Genomic DNA, 25,073 nt, shown 5'->3' with positions numbered 1-25,073 from the left:
TTCTTGTTACAAAATTAAATACACGATTTGGTTATTATATAAAAATTATAACTCACGATTCAATAAAATTATAGTAGTAATTTCTTTAAATTTCAATGTAATTAATTCTAAAAATACAATATTAACATATGTATCCAAAAATGGTAAATTATTTATTTGCGTTCTCACACAGCAAGTTCGATATCCTTTTGGTTGCCTCGGACAGCGAGCTTGATGATTTCGGCATCGATGTAATTGTTAGATAGACATAGTTCTATCTCTTTGATCAAATAACATACGCACTCGTTAACAGTATCAACGACAGATGCTAGCTGGTTTATATGAGCGTCAACACATTTGACGATATTCTCCATTTCTTGAAAAGTAGCTTGTTGTATTACAACTGCGACGGAATAAGTTTTCCTTTTTTTCGACGGAGGTTGTTCCTTCGTTTTCGAGTCTGCTTGTTGTGTATTTCCAGTACTGTTTTCTTTAGGAAAATTTTCATTTTCCTTATACGTCACCAATACAGCTTTCGCTCCGTAGGCAGAGGTGAAGTTGATGAATATGTTTGCAAACGTGATGGGATTTACTTTGCTTTTGCTGCTTCCGTTCCAAAGTATGCGTTCATGTATCGAATACTGTCTTGAAATTGCTGCCACGTGTCCGGATCAAAGCTAATTCCTTCTGCAGAATTACCACTCAATTTAACGACAGGCTCGAAGATCTTTTCCTTAGATAATTGTAATCCCATGTGTAATTTCTTCGTATGAGAGGTATTGAGAGGGTACGTCGTAGAAAGCAACAAATTTTGTTCCACATTTTGCACAGAGTTCTTGAATATCTTGCGAATATTTTCTAATTTAGCGGGATTCGCAGCTTCTTGTCCGGCCATATTACTCGATGAGAGAATTTTGAACAAAATGTCCACTTTTAACAAACGAAAACTCGGAGGGATATTTTCGAAGTAGACGCTTCGAATGTCGATATTCGAGTGAAGCAGTGTAGCGCTACAACATTACCTACTTATTTCGCATCTTCCCCTCTCTTTAATATAATAAACAAAAAAAGTACGTTTTATAAATAATATACAATTAAACCATAGAATAAACGCGTCTTTTCGCTTTGTCTCTGCTTTTTTTCAAGGAAAAACTTTTCTCGAATAACAGAATTATTACAGATTCGATCATGTTCGAACACGCGTGAGTCTCAGATGTTAGATGAGAAAAATTTTAAATAAATAAATTATTGAACATTCGAGTAAACTATAATTTTACGTTGTTCTTTTTCAACAAGGAAAGAATTTTCTCGAATAAAGCGAATATTACAGATTCGATCACGTTCGAACGTGTCAGAGTATTAGATGAGAAAATTTAAAAAAAAATCATCGTAAAATCATGTGGAAACTATTTTAAGAAGAAGAAGAAAGTATCGAAATATACAATAGAAGTAAGAAATATTTTATAAATGTTTAAAATTTGTTAATGTTTAATTTGTTAAATGTTTAAAAATTTGAAGAAGCGAAAACTTTCCCCAAATTTAAATTGTAACGGAGCGCATCCCTCCGCTCCGTTCCTCCTCCGATTTTCCCCCGACCGACCATCCGTCGAGGACCGCCGAACAACAGGCGGAGTGCGGCAGTGGCCGCAAGAGGCATTTATGCCTCCTTTTTGAAGTATCTCGATACGCGATTCCGAAGCGTCAGAGAATACCACGAAAATATGTGTGTTTCGTGGTATTTCCTCGCACCGCGCCACGCGTCGCGCCACCAAGCGCTAGCGCACTCCGCACCGCACCACGCGCCGTACCACCGAGCGTGAATGCGTCCCGCGCCGCACTGACGCCGTGTCACGCAAGCGAACGAGCATCCCGCACCGCGCCACGACCGCGTCAACAAGCGCGCATACCACCCCCACACCGCGCTACCTTCCCATCGAATTCCTTCCCTATCCTTAACTATCCCCCGCTCCTATTCCTTCTAATCCCCAAAAAACCAATTATACCTGATCCTTTTTTCCGCTCCTGCTAATCCCGAGATCGACCAATCCGACTAATCCGACCAAAAATACCGAGGTCGATCTCGGGTATAAAAAGGCATCGCTCTCCACAGGAAATCACTCCTCGTTGACTCCTGTTTCTCGCTCGTTTTCCGAGAGCCCATCTTAAGGAAGCGAGCATCCGAAACTGATAGCAAGCCTGAGTTTTGTTGGGGCCTTCCCCAACGCGCCAAGTTCGCTTGGCCTGGCCGAAAGCCGTATCTCCGTATCTCGCACGGCAAGCCAAGAGTTGCTGAGGTCTCCCCAGCGCGTCGAGTTTGTTCGATCCGACTCCGCCGTTCCCGAGATTTCTCTGCCGGGCATCGGGGCTCTCCCCGATACCACCGTTCCTCTCTGAGCACCAGGGTATGCCCTGGTCGGCCAAGTACACTCGGCACCGCCGCCTTTTCTCCGCACACAGCTGGGACCCTCCCCGGCTGGCCGAGTTCACTCGGCATTCGCTACGACAGACGAGGGGCGCACTCCCCGTCAACCGAGCCCTCTCGGCAGGGAACGGGCACACCCGTTCTCCGATCTAAATGATCCGACGACCTCGCGAATATCTACCGTCGCGACGCCCGCAACACGCGTGCATGTTTTAAATCACCGCTGATTTAAAGGTCCGCGACGAACACGTGCGACACCGCCGCCGCCGCGCGCGTCCCGCGCCACCAAACTTCGCGCCGCGACCAGTATCGCGCCGACCGTCAGAGCGATACCTCATTTTGTATCCAAACACTATCCGCATGCCGGTCGCCGTCTCGCCCGTCCACGGCCACGAACATTGATGCGAAGATTCGGTGCATTCCATTGCACCACTGTTATTGGAATAAATCATTGTTATTTCTTATAATTATCGCCTAACAACTTGATAACCAACTTTCTGTCTTCAACGTCCTCGCTTCCCCTTCTGGTAACCGCTCTCCGCGCGGGAAAGCGAGACCGTTTTAAAATAACTATTTATTTGGACGTGTTATATCTGGCATCGTTTATACGCCGTTAGTAAACAAAAAAAAAGTGAAATCGAAAAAGGATCAAGCTACAAATAATATAAATTTTTCAAGAAAAAATGATTTATTACTTGGGCTGAGATAGCATTCTTATTCTCACGCTCTCGAAACTACAAGATAATTCTATAATTTTTTATAAATCTCTTTTGGAAAAGATTTTCCCTATAAATAGTGCGTCTTGCGCTATTGGAAATCTATTCCCGAGTTGAACTCTGCTGTGTTTCATTTTGGTTTTGTCGTGCAGAATTTAAAAGTTTGTGTTTGCGATATTTTGTGCGAAAAATGGCTAGTGTAGTTATTAAAAAAATCATAAAGCTAGCATCGAGGTTGGATATCCGCATAAACAAGGACAAATTTTTGCCTAAAATATCCAACGTTTCGCTCGATGATAATTATCTAGTTTTTATGCGGTTTTAGGGGGGGGGGTTCAAATATAATATTAGGGGTGCTGTATCAATTGAGATACTTTGCTGGCGACGAGCGTTTACTCCGGATTGCCGGAGAAATAATTAAAACGCGACGTGCGGTTGGACACGAGGAAGAGGATGTGGGTGGACACATCCAAAATCTCCTCTCTCATCTCCATAATAGTAAGTGGCTCTCTATTATTTCCTCTATTATTTATTTTAAAAGTAACTCGTGGTTTAATTTTTAATAATAAATTGTAGCAAGAAATGCGCGTCAAAGAGCCACAGCGGTAGTGTATCCACTCACGCAGATTTGGCGCAGATTCAGACGCGCGGAGGACGAGCCAGAAGCAGGACCAGCACGTAAGTAATTTCGCTAAAAACTAGCTAGGAAGAATGTTAAAATGTAATTTTAAAAATTTTCTAAGATTAAAATATTAAATGCTTTTAGGAAGGGCTCGTATTTTACCTACACAGGAATTGGAGGAGGAGGAGGAGGAGAAGAAAGAGGCGCCTCCGGAAATTATCCAATTATCATCTGGTAGGTTTACATTTTTAATAAATAATCTTTAAAACAAATGGTAAAAGCTAAAAAATCTTAATACAACTCTATTTTTAGATGCGGCAGTAAGTACTCCCGATCAGCGTGTGTTTTCACCTGGTAAGTTGATAGAGAAAAAATATTAATTAAAGTACTTAATATCTTTATTAATCAAAGGACATAATATTAATATCAAAAATAAAAATTTACGATATATTTTTTCTTAGAATACGATCATATGTACTCCCTCATAATCCCAGAGGAAAGAATTTGGAGCGAGGAAGAAGGGGAAGAAGAAGAAGTGCAGAAAGAAGAAGAGGAGCAGGAAGAAGAAGAGGAAGAGGGGAGGGAGGAAGAGGAGGGAGAGGAAGAAGAGATGGAGGAACGCGAGGAAGAAACCGAAGAAGGCGAAGAGGAAATTAGAGAAACACCGACTGGTATATAATCTTTTATCTTAATTTCTCGATTTATGTTCGTATTTAATTTTAAATTGTCGAATTTTTTAATAGGAATTCCTCCCAGTTCTATTCTCTACGTGAGAAGGAGCTGGCGATAAAAGGCGTTACCTCAGAAAAATATGTATGTTTATCAAATTAAATATGAACATAATATTCTAAGCAATCTCGAAGTATTTTCTATAAAATTCTAATTTTTGCAACTTTTGTACAGAAGCGAACATCGAAGAGCCGCAGCGTAAAGGAAGACTTGCTGCTCAGGAAAATTTGGAAGAGGGGGAGGTGGAGGAGGAGCAGGAAATAACAGACGAAGAAAGGGAAGAGGAGGAGGAGGAGGTGGCAGTGGAAGAAGGAGGTCAAGTGGAAGAGGAGGAGGAAGGAGGACAAGTGGAAGAGGAGGAGGAAAGAGAACAAGCACGTGGCGGCGAGGTTAGAAATTTTAACCATTTAATATTAATCGAGGAACATTCGCGCCGGTTTAGAAATTTTATATTAGGAAGAGAGGCGATATTCCGTTCGCGTCCGCTACCCGAAGGAGTCGATGTTTATAACTGGTTTGAAAACGCATTCGCCGAAATTTATGCCTACGCGTTACATACCTCCGAACCGCATGATTATGTGGGATTTTCATTCGATTCGGAGGATTTAACGCACGGTCCGGCGGGATTATCGTTTCAACTGGCACGCGACTTAACTCGTGAGGACATTTGGCGTCTCGTGAGTTCGGTAGCGCAAAGCTCCGGAGGTTACGATATCGCGCAGAATTTTAACGTACGCATTTTCAATGTCGCGGCGCCCAGAGGTCGCGGACGCATTTCGAATAAACTTACACGGGAAGACGTTGCGAAACGTTCGATTTTAACAATCTCCAATTCGGACAATTTATGTTTTCCTCGCTCTCTCGTGACCGCACAAATTTATTACGAGCGCGGAACGTTGCGTGCGGGGGAACTTCACGAGCGGTGGAAGACATCAGAATTCTTCATTACAATGCAAGCTCGCGTTGGATTTGACGAGGAGAGCTGGTGTCATCATTCCACCGAAGGATTGCGAGATTCGGGAAATAGAATGTTTCCAACGCTTTCTCGCCGCATCCGATATCGTCATTATTGTTTATAATTCTGCTATTTTTGGACGCGGCGAGAAACCTTTATTAGACGGAAGCACGGTCGCCTCTCTAGAACGCGAACCTTTATATCGATTAAATATTATATATCACGAGCAACAACGACATTATAGCCCTATTTTAAATTTAAAAGCAGCCGCGGGGGTAGTAGAGGGGGGGGTATTGTACCAGGTGTATGCATAAGTTTTTTCCGGTTTTTTAGTAAAAAAAGACACGTAATTTTCAAGGGAAATTAATTTTTTTTTTATTCAAAATATTGGCCATCGGCTTCTACACATTTCGCCCATCTTCAGGTAATTTATGAATATCATGCCAGAAAAACTGCTTGTCTTTTGCGGCAAACCATTCGTCGAGCCATTTTCCAACTTCCTCGAAATTGCTGAAGTGCTGCTCTGCGAGCGCGTGCCCCATTGATGCGAAGAGGTGATAGTCAGATGGCGCCAGGTCTGGGGAGTACGGCGGGTGCGGAAGGATGTCCCATCCAAGCAATTTCAAGGTGTCTTTCACTGGTTTTGCTGTGTGAGACAGCGCATTGTTGTGTAACAAAATCACTTTGCCATGTCTTCTGACCCATTCCGGTCGTCTTTCGATTAATGCGTGGTTTAAATTAATCATTTGTTGGCGATAGCGTTGTGTATTAACGGTTTCGCCGGGCTTCAAGAGTTCATAATACACAATACCGTTCTGGTCCCACCAGAGCATGGTCTTCTTGCCGAAGCGATTTGGCCTTGGTATTGATGGACCGGCTTCGCCAGGTGAAAGCCGATTTTTTCCGCTTCGGGTTTTCAAAATAAATCCATTTTTCGTCACCCGTCACAATTCGATACAAAAATGATTTCCTTTCGTGGCGTTGAAGCAGCATTTCACAAGTGACTTTGCGATTTTCCATTTGACGTTCATTCAAATCGTGTGGGATCCATTTACCGAGTTTATTGATCTTTCCCATTGCTCGTAAACATCTGCTGACTGTTTCTTGTGATACATGTAATGCTTCTGCTAATTGCCGTTGAGTTTGAGTTGGGTCATCATCCAATAACTCTTGCAATTGCTCGTCTTCGCATTTTTGTGGTCTACCAGAGCGCTCACTGTCTTTCACATTGAAATCACCACTTTTAAATTGTCGAAACCATGTTTCACATGTTCTAATCGATGGAGCGTGTTCACCATATGTTTCTACCAGCAAACGATGACTTTCAACAGCCTTTTTCTTTTGATTAAATAAAAAAAGCAATGCGTGCCGCAAATGTTCTTTCTCAGGCACAAAACTCGACACGATCACTGAACGATAAAACAAAGAAAGTTTTTGGCGGACTCAACTTGTGTGTGTTTGTAGTTTTAAATGTCAGACGAACAAAATGATGTATGTGTCAAATTAATACGCTGCGTACTTTTCGCTGGCGACATCTCTTAGTTAAACCAGAAAAAATTAATGCATACACCTGGTATACTATGTATAATAATATCGGGTATCGTGAGGAAAGGAGTCACCGCTGTTCAAATAAATGTTCTCGTTGTAACAACGTGCCGCCGTGCGATCAACGCGAAATCGTAGAACTCAGGTGCTTAGATGCGAGATTTGCAAATGTTCGTTCTTCGGAAACGCATGCTTCGAACATCATCGTGCGACAAAGTCATATGACGGTAAAACTCCGACGAGCGTTTGTAACACCATTCGGCTCTGCAAACGATGCGGGCGGGTTGTAAAAACGACAAAAAAACACGAATGCGGCGTTTCTTTTTGTAAAATTTGCAGTTTGCAAAAACCGGTAAACCATCTTTGCTACGTGCACCCTCTCTCTCACGAAGACAGATCCTCCGTTGTTGAGTCCGGCAGAGATTTTTCTATAATCGCGAGAGAGTGCGAGCAGAATAACTCGGATGAGCGAGAATGCAAAAAGGGGCGAGCGGCATTCGTGTTTTATGATTTTGAGACATATCAAGATCAATCGCTTGAGGGAACCGATATAAAAATTCACGTCCCGACTCTGTGCGTCGCGCAACAGATTTGCGATTCGTGCGCGGAGATAGATAATTTATCGGTGCAATGCGAGTGATACGGAGTACGTGAATTTGTTTTTCGGCAGGATCCGATAAAACAATTTATCGAATTCGCAACACGTCCTACAAAACATTTTACACGTATTATTTGTATAGCCCATAACGCGAAATCGTTCGACGCACAGTTTATCCTTCGGCACATTGTAGAAAATTATTCCGGATTAGAATCTCGTATAATTTTGAACGGTACAAAAATTATGATCTTAACAGTAATTCACACGAAATTTATCGACAGTATTAACTATATGCCTATACGCTTGTCGGAATTACCGAAAGCCTTCGGGTTATCGGATAATTGTGACAAAGGTGTCTTTCCGCACTTATTTAATACTGCCGATAATCAAACATATGTCGGTCCACTACCCGATGTACGTTATTACGCGCCCGAAACAATGCGAATAGAGGAACGCAAGCGTTTTCTCGCGTGGCACGCAGAAATGTCGGGAAAAATGTAGTATTTGATTTCCAACGCGAAATACTCGAGTATTGTCGCACCGATGTTGATATCCTTCGCCGAGCATGCATGGCCTTCCGAAAAATATTCTTATAGCGGGGAAACGTGTGTCCATTCGAGGAATGTACAACTATCGCTTCAACGTGCATGAGAGTTTTTCGGAAAAACTTTTTGCGCGAAGGAGAAATAGGAATCATTCCTTCGGGTGGATACAGGTTTAAAGATAACCAGTCGCGCAAAGGTACGCAATAGTTAATTTTGAAGGAACGTGAGTTAGGTCATCGGATAATTCACGCGGGACGCGGACGTGAGTATCGTTTAGCGGAAGGCATGCTCGTCGACGGATATTACGAATGCGAAAATAGGGGTGAGACGCGGCGTCATGTCTTGCAATTTCACGGTTGCTTTTTTCACGGATGCCCGTCTTGCTATCCATTAAATCGTGATAAAACGCTCGAAAATTTTAACGACACGTTTGACGCGCGTTACGAACGAACGGTTGCAACGTCTTGGCGATTACGTCGTCAAGGATATATTCTAATAGAAAAATGGGAGTGCGTTTTCGATGAAGAAATGAGCGAGAATCGAGAGATGCGAGAATTTCTCGAAAATCACCCCATGGTGCAAATCCCTCTCGATTCTCGCGATGCATTTTTCGGCGGACGCACCGGCAATATCGCGACTCGATACGAGGTTACGGGCACCGAGAAGATACGGTACGTAGACGTATGTTCTCTGTACCCGTATGTACTCAAGACCGGAGTTTTCCCAATTGGTCACCCGGATATTTATGTGGGCGAGGAATGCGCCGATTTTATTGGAATCGCGCCAAATTTTAATTTTACTCCGGTCGAGGGTCTCGTACGTTGCCGAGTACTCCCCCCACGTGATCTCTTCCACCCTGTACTACCGTACCGTGTGCGCGGTAAATTATTATTTGCTCTTTGCCGTACATGTTGCGATTCATTTTCTCGCGACGCGTGCACTCACGACGATCCTGCGGAGCGTGAGTTCGAGGGCACATGGGTGTCCTGCGAATTACGCAAAGCAGTCGAAAAAGGATATCTCGTGACGCGGGTAGACGAAATTTGGCAGTACAAATCTATGCGTTATAACCCCGAAACGCGACAGGGAGGGTTGTTTACTGAATACATCAACACTTTTTTACAACTGAAACAAGAGGCGAGTGGGTGGCCGAGCGAATGCAACGACGACGTTGCTAAAGAACGCTACCTGAGGGAGTATGAAGCAACCGAAGGTATCATTCTCGATAAAAACAACATCGTAATTCTGGTTTACGCTCCGTCGCCAAACTCTGCCTTAATTCGTTTTGGGAGAAATTCGGCCAGCGGAGTAACCTGCCGAATACAGAAATAATAAGATCCCCTCAGCGTTTCGCCGAATTGCTGTCGAGTCCTGAACACGAGATAGTCGGTGTATTGCCCGTTAACGAGAATGCGATATACGTTTCATGGCGGTTAAAGAGTGAAGCGGTGGTACCTTCACCGATAACTAACGTCGATAGCGGCATACACGACGGCACAGGCGCGATTAAAATTATACGAATATTTGGAAAAATTAGATCGTCGCGTATTATATTATGATACAGATTCATGTATATATACGAGCAGCGGTGATCCCGAGGAGTACGAACCGCGTACAGGTAATTTTTTGGGTGACATGACCGACGAACTCGAGAGTTACGGGCGTGGTAGCTTCATCGAGGCGTTTGTCTCTGGCGGACCAAAATTTTACGCGTACGTGGTACGTACACCGGACGCACGAAAATATGAAATATGTAAGATAAAGGGGATTAAATTGAATTTTGAAAACTCGAGGCTGCTTAATTTTAAGAGTATTTATAATTTATTATTAAATAGGGAAAAAGAGGAGGAGGAAGAGATAAATCTGCGATTTAAAACAATTCGCCGCACCGCGTTTCACGAAGTAATAACGCGAAACGAGGTGAAAACGTGTGCTCCTGTTTTATTAAAACGCAGATTCATCGACAATCTTCTTTCTTATCCCTATGGTTTTACGATATAATATTTTACTTAAAATTAAGTTAGGTTAAGGCTCGGATTTTCCCCGTCCTCCCACAAATGTAAATATGTACAGAATATGTATACAGAATAAATATGTTTGTAAAAATTAAGATTATTTTTATTTTAGTTATAGTTTATTTTAGTATTAAATTTAAGAAAAAAACGCGAAATTTGAAAAATGTATATTATACGGTTTCAATTAGAAAATGTAAAATTACAAATGTAAATTTGCGTTTAGTTATTAAGAAAAATAAATATAATAAAAATATTTATTTCTCTAATTGTAAGAAAAAGTATAATAAACATTTTGTAAAATTAAATTTTTAAATCCAATTTTTTTCCCACTTTCCTATAATTTTCCTATAACTTTTCTTTTATCGCTAATTTTTTATATAGAAAATATTTTGAATTTATAATAGAGAATCATTAAAATACTTTGTAAAATATCTTTTAAATAATCCTAAATTATAATCGCATAAATTACGATTTTTAAATTTGTAAAAGAAAAAGTTATAAATTTTTACGTCCGTAATAATAAGTAATTAATTATTAAGTAATTAATTATTTTTTCCGCGAGTAAGTTTCTCCGACTTGAATTAGCTTTCGAGGAGCACCGCATACAAGCTCGTAAGCGACGGTGCTCTCGCGGTGGACGCTCGCACGTAGCGTACGAGCGCGGCTTGTCGTGGATGAGTACGAGCTCGCAAAGATGCTGGCGCGAGCACACCTCCGCCGCGGTGGGGCCCTTCCGCGAGTAAGCTAATCTCAAAAATTTCTCTGAGAAAAAATCAAGTGTTCCATTCCTTTGTTTATTAATCTAAATACGACGCGCAAGGCGTTCATTTCGCGAAATGGATGTACGCTGGAAACATCCGTGGACGTCGATCGTGTGCGGACCGACGGGATGTGGAAAAACAATCTTTGTAAAGAGATTTCTTCGTCATTTATCCGCTATGGCAGATGTCTACTTTGAGAGAATTTTGTTTTATTACGCCGAATGGCAGGATGCTTATCAGCAACTTCAATACGAAACTCGAGATTCCGCAATCGAATTTCACGAGGGATTACCGCGTCCGGAAGATTATTCTAACGATCCAACGCGCGCGAAATTGATAATAATTGACGATCTTATGAGGGAATCATCCTCGAGCGAAGCGATCGTGAATCTGTTTAAGGGAAGTCATCATAAGAATCTCAGCGTAATTCTCATCATGCAAAATCTCTTTCATCAGGACCGTGGACAACGTGATATATCTCTCAACGCGAATTACTTTGTGGTTTTCAAAAATCCACGAGATCGCGCGCAAATCCGCCATCTCGCTCGACAAGTCTATCCCAACTATCCAAAGTTCCTCGAGGAAGCGTATCACGACGCCACGTCTCAACCTCACGGATATTTATTGCTCGATCTGAAACAATCGACTCCCGACGAGTATCATTTTCGCACGTGCATATTTCCCGATGAACTATGTTTACGTATCGCGCAGATCCTTTTCCGGAAGTTTCGTATAAAAGTATCGTACTCGCATTCTCTTGCGACAGTCGCGCAACTTCCTCGTGATAAAGAAGAGAAGAGAATCCTCGGTTAATGCGAGAAAAATCGCAGAACGTTCGATCAGTAAGAAAAATATCTGTCTTCTCAAAGCGCTGTGTTATTTGAACAAAAATCAACGCGCCTCTTTCTTACGTCAGGCGGATGAAAAATTCATTCATTGTATCCACGAGTGCGTTTTCAATACTCTCAAGGGTAACGTCCCGCTCGAACGTTCTGAAAAAAATCGTCTCAGCAAATATAAAGCATCTTTGCGTCGCATAACGAAAAAAGACGGTAATTGGAAAAGTAAGAAAAAGCTATTACTACAGCGAGGCGGATTTTTACCCTATTTCATAGGGCCTATACTTTCGTTCCTATTTTCGAAAATTACCGGAGAATAGTCAGCGAAAGAGAGAGAGAAAGAGAGAGAGAGAGAGAGAGAGAGAGAGAGAGAGAGAGAGAGAGAAAGATCGAGTAAACCTAATTATGGAAAGGGCAAAAAAGATGGTCTTGATTTCCACGGAAGATCTCGAAAGAATGCAGCATCGTCTCCGACAACAGCAGCAAACGAAAATAGGCATCGGGGAAAATTCCATGAGGCAGAATTCGGAGACGATATATGGAGAAAATTTAAATTCCGTACAAACACCCGGAACGCCTTTGTCGCGGCTCGATTCCGATATGAGCAAAATTCTTAATGCTCCCACTCCGCGCGATGTAAGTGAGAAATGGAAATTGTATAAAGAAGTACTTTGGAGATATCTTCATTTTGATAAAGCGCAAAAGGAAGATTCGGCACGTAACGCCGCCGATGAGAACAATTCAGATGCGCAGGAGGGAGACATGGTGGAACCAGCGCGCGAATCACAACCATTGAGCAAACTTTCCCATCTTGACGGGCAAGTAAGTAATATACTATGAGGCGAGTCTCTGCGTAAGCGCAAACGGCAAAGCGTCGAAAAAATATTAGAAAAGGTGCCGAAAAGTTTTCGCGCCAAGGCGCGTTTACTTTTGAAATATTTGATCGATAAAGCAGTACCCGCGAGAATTACTTGGGACGAGGAAGGAATCGTGACTATCGATGGTGACGTTATAAAAGATTCGAATATCACGGAACTGATAAACGACGCGATGCGAGAGAGAAAAACCGTTAATGCAATAGGAAGAGGTCAGTTTGCGCGATTACTACGTACGACAAACACCCCGGCTGTACTCGTAGGAAATAAGGAATTGTTAGCAACCACATTTGTCAAGATATTATCATCACCACAAGCGAGTTCCACTCTGAAAATACTGAGAAAACTTTCTACGTCAACGCCGGCGACGACGCGGAAAAGAGTACGATGCACGAGAAAGGGACAAAAACGCCGAAAGACCGAAGAAGAAGAGCGAGCGAGGTGCGCATTGTTTCTTTCGCCGCGTTTTCGTAAAGACGATATCCCTATAACCTTCGCAAAAGATTCTCGACAGGCAAGAAAGAGACGCTTACTCGATTGGAGTGAATTGAAATGACCAGGCTTGAAAATTTGTATTATGATCCAGCACACTATGCGGGGTATTCGGCATCGGATAACTTGTCGCGTGCCGCTAAACCGAATTTCTCTCGTAAAGAAGTAGCTCGCTGGCTCGAATCGCAAGACGCGTACACGCTGCATTGTCCGTCGAGACGAAAATTTCCACGATTGCATTACAACGTGACAAATATCGACGATCTGTGGGAGGCCGATTTGATCGAACTCCGTAATCTCAAAAGTTACAACGACGGATTTTCTTATCTTCTCGTGATTATCGACGTACTTAGTAAATTTGTCTGGGTAGAACCGTTGCGCGATAAAACGAGCAATTGCGTGACAAGTGCCTTCCAAAATATTCTCTCGAGAAGCGATGGTCGAGTACCCGTGTACTTGCAAACCGACAAGGGTAAAGAATTTATCGCGCGACCGATGCAAGATTTTTTAAAAGAAAGAGGCATACGTTATCGAGTAACTCGCAATCCGGACGTCAAAGCCGCCATCGTTGAACGCTTCAATAGAACGTTAAAGGAACGAATGTGGCGCTATTTTACACATAAAAATACGCGGCGTTACATCGAAGTGCTGCAAGATATCGTGCGCGCTTACAATCACACTCGTCATTCGTCCATCAGGATGCAACCGGCGACCGTTACAAGAGAAAATGCTCGCATCGCACGCGAAAATATGGAGCGGCGTAGAGGCGTGAGAGAGAAGGCGGCGTCGAAAATAGTAGAACAAAAGGCTAAATTCGATGTTAACGATCTCGTTCGTGTCAGTAGAGCAAAAGCCACTTTCGAGAAAGAATACGAAGCGCGGTGGAGCGAGGAAATATTTCGAGTATGTCGCGTTCTTCATTGGCGAAGACCCCGCGTGTACGAATTGTGCGACTTATCGGGTGAACACATCGATGGGATTTTTTATGAACAAGAATTAGCACGGGTCAGAAAAAATTTGGGGGAGGAAGAGTTTATCGTCGAGCGCGTGATAAAAAGCAGAGGACGCGGTGCTAATAAACAGCTGCTAGTTAGCTGGCAAGGATATCCTAGTAAATTCGACAGCTGGATTCCCGCTTCGAGTTTAACTTTTCTCCAAGCAGGAGGAGGAACAATTTTTTATGGTTCTTCCGATAGCAGTAAGAAGTATTTCCCGGGAAATACATGCTCTTCTTTCACCACTCAATTACCTCACGGCGTACATTTATTCGGGGAATGGGAAGTCGCGCTTAGCGAGATTCAATTTCCCGCCAGTCTTTTTCACGTATGTCGAAACGATAATAAGATTAGATTTGTTGATTTGAAGAGCGAAAAAGATGAGAAAAATGATGATAAGTTTACGGTGAAAGAATTGCACTTACAGACAGGGGTTTATGAAAATACAGAGGATCTTATCTACGCGATTAATAAAGAGTGCAGACGCAGCGATTCGCATTTTACTTTCGAACTACGAAAAGGTTCAGGTGATAATGTCCGTATAAGCATCGATTGCGACGACAACTGTACTCTCGTTCATTATATAAATCTATCAGCTAATATTTTTCAAATATTGAAGATCAACATCGATGATGCCGGCACAATTTACCGTCACAAGTTACTTAATTCCGACGAATTAACGCCATTTTTGAAACTCGGTTATGCCATCGGTGATGGACGCACTGTATCTTTCTAGACTGCAGAACCCTGTAGCCTATGGCACGGTATCCCCGATAAAATGTACGTTTATTGTGACATTTGCGAGCCTTACATAACTGGCAATACGCGGAGTCCGCTTCTTCGGATCGTTCCAACCGAAATACCCGGATGTAATTACACGTACGGAATGAATTTAGTAAAATATTTCTCCATTTTGCAATATACTCCTTTGCGTCAAACGAAATTCTATAAAATTGAAATAGATATAAAAGATCACCGTCGAGAAAAAATACCATTCGTATCCGGAACGCTGATAACAACATTACACTTTAGAGGCGTCCGTTAATTACCATTCGCGGTGAAAAGTCTACGAAGCTTTGAGAAAAAACTAAGTCTCCATGGAATACGACAAGTATTACGAAATGCAAAACGGTGGGGAGCAGGGGAGGCGGAATTCCACGAATTTTCGTCGGTTCAGCCTATCAGCGCGGTCATGGGATCGGTAGTTTCCTCGGAGAATTATTTAGAAAAGTACTTCCTTATCTAAGCAAGGGAATGCGCGCAGTCGGGAAAGAAGCTTTACGCGCCGGAATTGGCGTGATGGAGGATGTTGAAAACAACACTCCGTTCAGGGAAACAGTCAAAACGCGGCTCAAGGAATCGGGCGGAAATCTTAAGAGAAAAGCCAAAGAAAATATAAGTAACTTGATGAAGGGCTCGGGATATAAAACATCCACGAAAATACGACCGGGTCAGTTTCCCTTCGGAGGGCACGACGCACGCACCGCTAAATCCGGGAGAAACGCGGTTCGTAAACGCAGACAAGCCGGTAAAAAAAAAAATCATCGAAAATTGGCGTGAAAAAAACGATTAAAAAAAAATCATCGAAGAGGAAAGCAGGCAAAATTAAAAAGGCAACGAAACATCGACGAAATAGTGGGAAAAAGCGCACCGTATCCGATATATATTCGCTTAACCGACGCACTTTGTAAATTTGAGAGATATGTCCTTTCTTCATACCCACTCGAGCGAGTGTTTAAAGAGCGAGTTCGATCTTTTCAGTTTACCTCCTACTCAAACCAGTATCGAGAATTCGCAATGGGTTTATTACAAACCGGTGACCTCGCTCGCGGACGACGCGCCTATAGAATTCGTCGTACCCGGGCACGGAGAAGATTATCTAGATCTCACGCATACCATGCTAAGCCTTCGCGTACGAGTGGAAAGTTTATCCAGTCCTGGAACATCGACAGCAGGAGGAGGAGGAGGAGTGGGAGGAGGAGGAGGAGCAGGAGGAAACAAAGTAGGCCCTGTGAATCATCTACTACATTCGATGTTCAATCAGATCGACGTATACTTCAATCAAAAACTCGTCTCACCCTCAAACAACGCCTACGCGTACCGTGCGTTCATCGAAGCATTGTTAAATTATTCTTCACCGGCAAAAACTTCCCATCTGACTTCCTGTCTACGGGACACGGACGAACCCGGTTATATGGACGCGCTATTAGAATCGGACAACCCCAATCAAGCTCTCGTGAGACGCGCCCGATACATCCAAGGAGAACGTTCGGTAGATCTAATAGGTCATCTTCATTGCGACATCTTTAATCAGGATAAATTTTTAATTAACGGAGTGGAGGTTAGAATGAGACTCGTTCGCTCGAGAGATGCGTTTTGCCTCATGGAAACCAACTCAACGTCGAAAATACGCATTCTAGATGCTAGTTTACTCATAAGAAGAGCAAAAATAAGCTCCGCAGTGTTACTCGAACATGCGAGAATGCTGAGTGCGAGATTGCTGAAACAACCGCCAAATATCCTCTGACGCGAGTCGAAGTTAAAACATTCACGATTCACGCCGGAGTGGTAGGAGAATCGATTGATAACGCGATACTCGGGCAACTTCTGAAACGAGTAATAGTCGGATTCGTCGATAACAAAGCGTTTAACGGCGACAGAAAGTTAAATCCATTTAATTTCAAAAATTACGGCAAAATATAAATTTCTTCTCGCTATATGCCGATGGCGTGCAAATTCCGAGTAGACCGCTGCAACCGAATTTCTCAAAAGACCATCCGCTCTACGTCGAGGCTTATAACACCCTCTTCTCAGGAACAGGCATCCATTTTCTAAACGAGGGGAATTCTATAAGCAGAGAAGATTATGTCAAAGGTTTCACGCTTTTCGCTTTCAATCTCACTCCCGATCTATCGGCAAATTGCGCTGGACATTGGAATCTTGTCAGACATGGAAGTTTACGATTAGAGGTGCGATTTGAAAAAGCTATTACCTCAACGATTAATTATATCGTTTACGCAATTTGATAACGTGTTAGAGATCGATTCTTCGCATCAAATTATCGTTGATTTTAGCGGATGAGACATACTCGAATTTCCCCCCTCCCACCGTTATCTATTTTTCATTTCTATTTCTTCGAAAGCTTAACAAAAAGTAGCCGCAGTTTTGCTTTAGACGCGAACGTCGTCACTTCGTACAAAATAAATTGAAAGTATATTCTACGCATCATGGATATAGTTATCGATATACAAGGTTTCCGCGACGCTGAGGGAAAGTTTATGCCGAAGGAAGTAGCGGTTGTCGCCATTAACGAAGCATTCATAAGTCACTGCATTATGATGCCTCCATATTCATTTGTCGAATTACCCGAAAAATACAGACGAGAAAACAACTGGCTCTCTCGAAACTTCCATGGGATCGAGTGGTTTGACGGAACAGTCAATTCCAAACATTTCATGGCGGAACTATGTGAAATTGCACGGCAACCGCGTTACATATACACCCGAGGTCGAGAGAAGATACATTATTTGGAAAATACACTCGCAAGAAACGTATATAATCTAGAAGGAATCTCTCCTGCTTTCAAAAACCTGTCGGAAGGCGAAGAGCATGAATTGCGCTGCGGTCATCACGGGTTTCAGCGAAATTCCGACAAATTTCATTGCGCGTTACGCAATGCATGCAAATTGAGATACTGGATGCAATCTCAAGAAGGGAACTGCTACATAAGCAGCGCTAATTCTTTTATTGAAAGTTCCGATGACAGTGATACAGAAAGCGAGGTTTTTACAATAAAACGAAATTTTCCGAATCTCGTTACGTGGAGAAATAAGAGATTAGAAAAAGAACAGGCGAGGTGCGAACAAATAAAAGCTGAGAAAGAAGATCTATCGAAACTCAAGTGTGAAAAAAAGGAAACTTCTACCCTATAATCCTCGCAAGAGGATAAAAATATAACGACACCGACGAGCCAAAAAACAAGTCAAACATAATTCCACACCGCGGAAGATGAATTCGCTCGAAATCTTACGAGCGTTGCATCATCTCAGTATCGAACATGCAGGTGTGTATTCTGCCGACAGAATCCCGAGGGTGGGACGAAGTCGACGGCCATCGTCGCGAACACTGATAATCACGATCGTCCTGGACAACACTGGGTTGCTTTCTACCTAGACAAGCACGGAGAAGGCACGTATTTCGATAGCTACGGACTACCACCCCTGGATTCCAGATTCAATCTACGACTTCGACGAAACTCTACTACTCATAAATGGAACATCACGCGATTACAGGGCACATTTTCTCCTGTGGACAATATTGCTGCGTATTTCTTTATTATTTGTCTCGCGGTTATAAGCTTAAACAATTTCTCAAAATATTCAGCGAAGATTACGAAGATAATGATAAGCTAATCGTACAATTATTTCGTAAAATCTTTCTTCATGGAAAAAAGAAATGTGAAAAATCTCATGTAACGTGCTGTCATATACAAACTTGTACTTTTAAGAACAATTAAACATTAAAGAAACACTATTATGGTATAATTTGTATAATGATATAACAATAAATCTAATTTTTGTAACATAAATTCTTTGTCCATTTTACTTCCTTTCCCACCGATTTAAAACCAATTTTAGCCACATAATTCCAAGCTAGAAATATCTAATCGTTTTTTAAATATTTTTCGTTTGTTTACCATAGAATTAAAGAATTAAGGAACATAATCTCGCTAGTGTATAACTCCAAATGTTAGAAAAATCTAGAGTTTACATCTAGAAAATTTTTTCAATCCGCGTGTTTGTCTTAGAATAAAAGCTTCGTATAACTCCGAATTCGACGTCATCGACGTCAGAAATATATAGTGCGAACCTGTCCGTTCCCGTTTTTCTCCTCTCAAATACCGTACGACCTGGTAAATAGTGGTTATTACACACCGAAAATCTCATGTCTTCAAAACCTATATCCATTCGTAACCTATATTTCCCCCATACAAAAAATCTCAAACGAGTCGAGAAATTTATCTAAATTCACCGACTATGAGACGCCGAGAAACCTTTCGCCCTAAGAAAAACGTGATTCTTCATATCCCGTATACAACCAGTAAATTCCACAAAAAATCGGTTTTCTTCTCTTCGCTCCATCCCACGTGAACAAAAAATCGCATTCCATTCTCGACAAGTATATTCCTTTTACAGACCCGCCATATTTCTTTTTGCAATCGCCATTTTGTTTTCGGACTCCGATCGGTCCCAGACGCTTTTTCACCCTTCCCCTACCTCGTCTAGCATTTCGATAATCAATCGCACACATGGGGCACTATGGGTAGAGCCAATCACGCGTCGGGCAGCTACGGAGCCAACCAATCAGAACGCTCCCACTAATTACCTAATTATCATCTCCCATCCCCACCGACCAATCAGAATGCTCCATTTCCACGTGGCTGCCAGTTTTTGACCGTCGGGGGCCACGCCCCTGGCGCCAGTGGGAAGGTGGTGGGGGTTTGTTTTGACGCGTCATAATGCCCCACTTACTACTCACGGCTCGAAGCGTGATATTGATGACGTTTCGCGCGATGATCGGAAAGTAAATGATCGACGTCGGAGCATTCGACAGTTTATATCCCGAAGGAACGTTCGGGGAAAATGTGTATCGTGTATCGTGTGAACCAGTTTGTCGTTGCTGTACGCACCCGTGGTGATATTGCACTCTACTTGAATTATGTTCACGCTCATGATATTCACGGATTCGTCGGACGTGTGCCATTTGTTCGGTCGTAACACGCGCAACGACGAGAATCCCAGGAGCGAACCGATGTTGTTCGGTTTCGCGAAGTCGATTCGCACCTGGTCTCGCTTATATAGTGTTCTCGTTGGCGCGAATGATCAGAGGCCGCGCTTCCCTCTCGCTTTCGTCGCTCTCGTCGTAAACGACGTCGCTCTCGTCATCGTCGCTCGTCATCTTGCTCTCGTCGATCCTTCGCCTCTTAGAGATAGCGGCGTTCAAATATCTGTCTATCTATCGCGCTCAACTCGTACGAACCCTCGGGAATCACGATCGTTTTGTCATCGTCGTCGTAATAGAACTTATTATTCGTGGAATCGACGTTTGGTATAGTGTTGTACGTTTCGAAATTCGTGAGACCTAACTCGTAATCGTCGTCGCTCAGATCTAAGGCGGGAAAATAGCACGCCGTGAGGACGCTACCGGTGAACGACAGGCTCAGCGACATCGTGACCGATCCTCGAGAAAAATCGCAGGCACAACTAACCGCAGATGCTCTAATACGTACGTCTGATACGATCCGCGATTGTACGTTATACGTGGACGCCGAGATATCTCTCGAATTCTCTCGGCGATCGAAAATTGCCGAAACTGTCGAAGTAAACCGCGTCATTGCCCTCTTCGCGTAGGAGACTCAGTAAGTACCCGAACCCGTCGAGTCGTCGAGATTCACGATGCCGCTCTCGTTGCGTCGCGCCTTCGACGGTAACGCATTACGCATAAACACTCTTCTGAAGAAGGGTATTCGCAAACGACGCGCCAAGCGGCTCAGCTGCTCGTTCGTCGTAATGGAGAGCGGTAACTCGAGCGATCTTAACGTTTCCTTCCACGATTTCTTTTCATCACACCGCTGCCACGTTTGTAAGACGCTAGGTGCAATCCGTGATCCTCCATCGCCCGATTGTGACGTTGCAACTTCTCCAGTTGACGTCGAGCGGTCTTACCGGCGTTCACCGCCCGCGCGACACCCGCCGCGCTACCGATCAAAGAACCGAGGACGCCTAGTATCGGAAAAATGGGCAACAAGCCTCCGCGTTTCGCCGTCGGAAGTATCCTCTTCGTCGTCTTCCTCTTCTTTCTTCTCAAACCCATGCCCAGCTTTGTTTTTGCTTTCATAGCAGTCCATACGGTGGTCGCGGTGGCTCTCTCGCCGAAGGTGGAACCTCCGACCGTTATATGTTCGCGCGCCTTCTCGGCGAGATCTCGATTGGCGACATAGCGATCGGCGAGTTCCTTGTTTCGCGAGTAGGCGATGTCGTGCTCGCGGCACGTCGCGTCCAACGGGTTGACGCCTCGATCGCCGCGCGTCAATCGCCTCCCGAGACGGCTGCCGAGCCCGCAAAATTGATACTCGGGAATATGTAGTTCGAAGGGAAGCGCGTTTATCACCGTATTGAGTAATCCTGCGCCGCTGAGCATTCGCTACAGTTCTTGATGAGAAGCGCAGAACCGTTTATATGCGATCGTTGCCACGGACGATTGTAATACTCCAGATACACGCGATAACGTTGCACCTCGGGGTCTGCTCTCAAATGTTCGGGTAATCTGTTCCACAGTAGCTCCACATATCTATCGAAATTGCGAGAACGATCTTCGGGATAAGTCGCAATGTTCGGCGGATAGATTGAAAATATCGCGTTTGTCCGTCAATAGGGGAAACATATCGATCACTGTGCGCGATCGAATCGCTATCGAGTATAAGTGAAGCGATTATCGGTCTCCTCAAAGCGAGCGCACGCGCGTAAATGCGATTCGTTCGACGGTCGCCGACTATAGGAGTGTCCAATCTCGACCGTAAGGCTCGACGAATCTCGGGCGACACAGTCCTCTACTACCAAACACGATGGGTGCGTTCAGGGAGCGCGCTATTTGCACAATTATTGTCTAAAACTGTTTGGGGAGATGCTTTTTGGTATGAAATTGATGATGACATCATGGTCAAAGTAAAGCAACGTCATTATTGGCGCTATTTTGCGCTATCTTTTTCGAGGCAGGGCAGCAAATGATAACAACGCTGATTGCGCATATTTTCTGTTCAAATGTTCATCATAGCATCAAAGGTATAAGAAGAGAAGTAGCATCAAAGGTATAAGAAGAGAAGTAGCATCAAAGGTATTAAGAAGAGAAAAAGTTAAAGAGAGAATGAATGAAAAAAATAGTGAACAAGTCGAAATTCATCTTTCGGATGAAACCGGCGTGAGTTATATCTTAAAAGTATCACCAGATGATGTATCACCAGCACGTGCACAAAGAGGTGAGTAATTTTGTTCCTTAATAGGTTATTACTTTTAATCTATCTTTAGTCTTTTCAACATATTTTGGTTTTCTTGCACATTTATTTAATTAATAATAGTTGTAACAATGGAGGTTAGGTATTTTGTTGTAAATAAGCAAGTGTAGATCAACCTATTAACATGAAAATAGATAAATTAAAATAAAATAAAAATATAATAATTTGTAACTTTTATAATATATATATTATCTTTTTAGATTTAACGTTTGCCACTAGCCTCCTGGAAACAGTAAAGTTACAATCGGAATCAAGTATTTCGGGTATTTCTAACGAATCATTGTTTAAATGGTCTTTAAATGGTCGCAGCAACTCTCTTATTAGTAAAGGAATATCGTATGCAAGAAAAGAATTTCACATCCGATAAAATGTCTCAAAAAAAAATTTCGAACAACATAGCATCAGCATTGTCTATTAAAGGCTATAATGTCACCGGATCTCAGTGCCTTTCAAAATTTCATGGAATGAAAAGAACTTATAAATCTATAAAAGATCACAATGTTAAATCAGGCAATAATCCAAGATCATGGCCCTATATGGAGGTCATGGAATCTCTGCTTGATGAACGACCTTTCATGTTGCCACTAGCAATAGCCTGTTCAAGTTACATTAATTCTAATCGCTCTACATCTAATAACACATCAAGTACTTCGTCTAGTGCAAACACATTTAGCACATTTGTGACTTGAACAATCCAAATCCTCGAAAGCGTAAGGCAGAAGAAAATACATCAAAAATTGCTGCATCAATTATTCAAAGTCAAGAATTGGCTGAGAAAAACAGAGAGCAGAGACACAAAGAGAAAATGGAATTTCGAAAAGAAATGCTGGATATCATGAAAAAAATGTTAGACAAATAGTGAAACTTTTAATTTAAGTATGAAAACAGGACAAAGTTACAGTTTAAGTTATTGCTTTTTTGTTTTCGAAAAAATATGTCATTTATATTTATATTTTTTATGCAATTTTTAAAATTGTTTTATTTACATGTATAACTGCATCTACTAACTTGTCTTCTATACTGTCTTTATTTTGACATATGAAGTAAATTTACTTCATCTACTTATATTAATAATAATATATTTAGTTTATATATTAACTGTAATATACATATGTGATATCTTAAACAAAATTCATAGAAATCTAATATATATATTATATAAAATATAAATATTATATTAGATTATTACATATATAATATATATTATATAATCTAATATAATATTTATATTTTATATAATATATTTTATATATATATATATAACGGTCTCGCTTTTCCGCGCGGAGAGCGGTCAGTCGGTTACCAGGGGGAGAAGCGAGGACGTTGGAGACAGAAAGGCGTGATTAAATTGTGAGGCGCAATTGATAATAAATAACGATGTTTATTTAACTAAGAGTGGTGCGATGGAATGCACCGAATCGTCGCGTTAAATATTCGTGGCCGTAGACGGGCGAGGCGGCGTTCGGCGCGCGGACAATGGTAAATACAAAATAAGAGATCGCTCGGGCGGTCGGCACGATACTGATCGCGGTGCGCAGTTCGGTGGCGCGGGGCGCGCGCGGCGGCGGCGGTGTCGCACGTGTTAGTCGCGGGCCTTTAAATCGGCGATTTAAACGTGCACGCGTGTCGCGGGTATTTCGCGAGGGTGGATATTTCGCGAGGTCGGCGGATCGTTGAGATCGGAGAACGGGTGTGCCCGTTCCCTGCCGAGAGTGCTCGGCTGACGGGGGGTGTGCCCCTCGTCTGTTTGAGTGAACGCCGAGTGAACTGGGCCAGCCGGGGAGAGCCCGGAGAAGTGCGGAGAAGAAGGTGGCGGTGCCGAGTGTACTCGGCTGACCAGGGAGTACCCTGGTACTCGGAGAGGTAGTATCGGGGAGAACCCCGGTACTCGGCGGTGAAATCTCGGAGCGGCAGAGTCGGGTCGAACGAACTCGACGCGCTGGGGAGACCCCAGCAACTCTCGGCTTGCCGTGCGAGCTACGGAGACGGTTTTCGGCCAGGCCAAGCGAACTTGGCGCGTTGGGGAGAGCCCCAACAATCTCAGGCTTGCTGCCGGTTTCGGAAGATCGTTTCCTCGAGGCGAGCTCTTGGAGACGATCTAGGAACAGGAGTAAACGGAGCGTGAGTGAGTGATTTTCTGTGGAGAGCGATGCCTTTTTCTATCCGAGATCGACCTCGGTATTTTCGGTCGGATCGGTCGGATTGGTCGATCTCGGGGTTAGCATCCCTCTCCCCAGGAGCGGAAAAAAAGGATCGGGGGGGATGATTGGTTTTTTGGGTAGGGAAGGAATTCGTAGGGAAGGTAGCGGCGCGGTGCGGGGTGGTTGCGCGCTTGTGGACGCGGTCGTGGCGCGGTGCGGGACGCTCGCTCGGTTGCGTGGCGCGGCGTCGGTGCGGTGCGGGACGCTTTCGCGTTCGGTGGTACGGTGCGTGGCGCGGCGCGGGGGGGCGTTCGCGCTTGTTGACGCGACGCTTGGCGCGGTGCGGGGAAATACCACGAAAACATACGTGTTTTCGCGGTATTCTCCGACGCTTTCGAAGTTCGCGTGTATAAGTCTTTAAAAAAGGAGGCATTGCTGCCTCTTTGCGGCCACTGCCGCACTCCGCCTGATGTTCGGCGGTCCCCGACGGATGGTCGGTCGGGGGAAATCCGGAGGAGGAACGGAGCGGAAGGATGCGCTCCGTTACATATATATATATATATAAAGATTTTCACTTCTTGATATTAAATGCAATGCAATAAATGCCTGTGATAAAGATTCTACTTTTAGTTATACATATGTACAATGTGCTTTTGTTTTTTATCTATCTTCAGGCAATAACAGTATTTGTTTTTATTTTTATTTGAAGAAAATATAAAATTTGTTTTTTTTTTATCGTCTATCTCATCAATCTTTTAATGGAATGTCGAAAT

At 43.2% G+C, this 25,073-nt stretch overlaps 1 protein-coding gene and 1 pseudogene across 1 annotated transcript; both read left to right on the top strand.

Annotated features, from left to right (window-relative positions):
* Window positions 1–15,790: 15,790 nt before the first annotated feature.
* LOC105422527 (uncharacterized protein F54H12.2-like) lies at window positions 15,791–16,615 on the top strand. Its single transcript, XM_011631928.2, has one exon. It carries the CDS (start codon window positions 15,791–15,793, stop codon window positions 16,613–16,615), a length of 825 nt encoding a protein of 274 aa, XP_011630230.2.
* A 5,512-nt stretch (window positions 16,616–22,127) lies between these two features.
* On the top strand, window positions 22,128–23,429 carry LOC105422113 (uncharacterized; annotated as a pseudogene).
* The last annotated feature ends 1,644 nt before the right edge of the window (window positions 23,430–25,073 follow it).

Source organism: Pogonomyrmex barbatus, unplaced genomic scaffold (genome assembly GCF_055798465.1).
Source record: "Pogonomyrmex barbatus isolate J1 unplaced genomic scaffold, ASM5579846v1 scaffold24, whole genome shotgun sequence".
In the NCBI taxonomy this organism is placed as follows: Eukaryota; Metazoa; Arthropoda; class Insecta; order Hymenoptera; family Formicidae; genus Pogonomyrmex; species Pogonomyrmex barbatus.
This window is presented reverse-complemented; position numbering and strand designations above follow the sequence as displayed.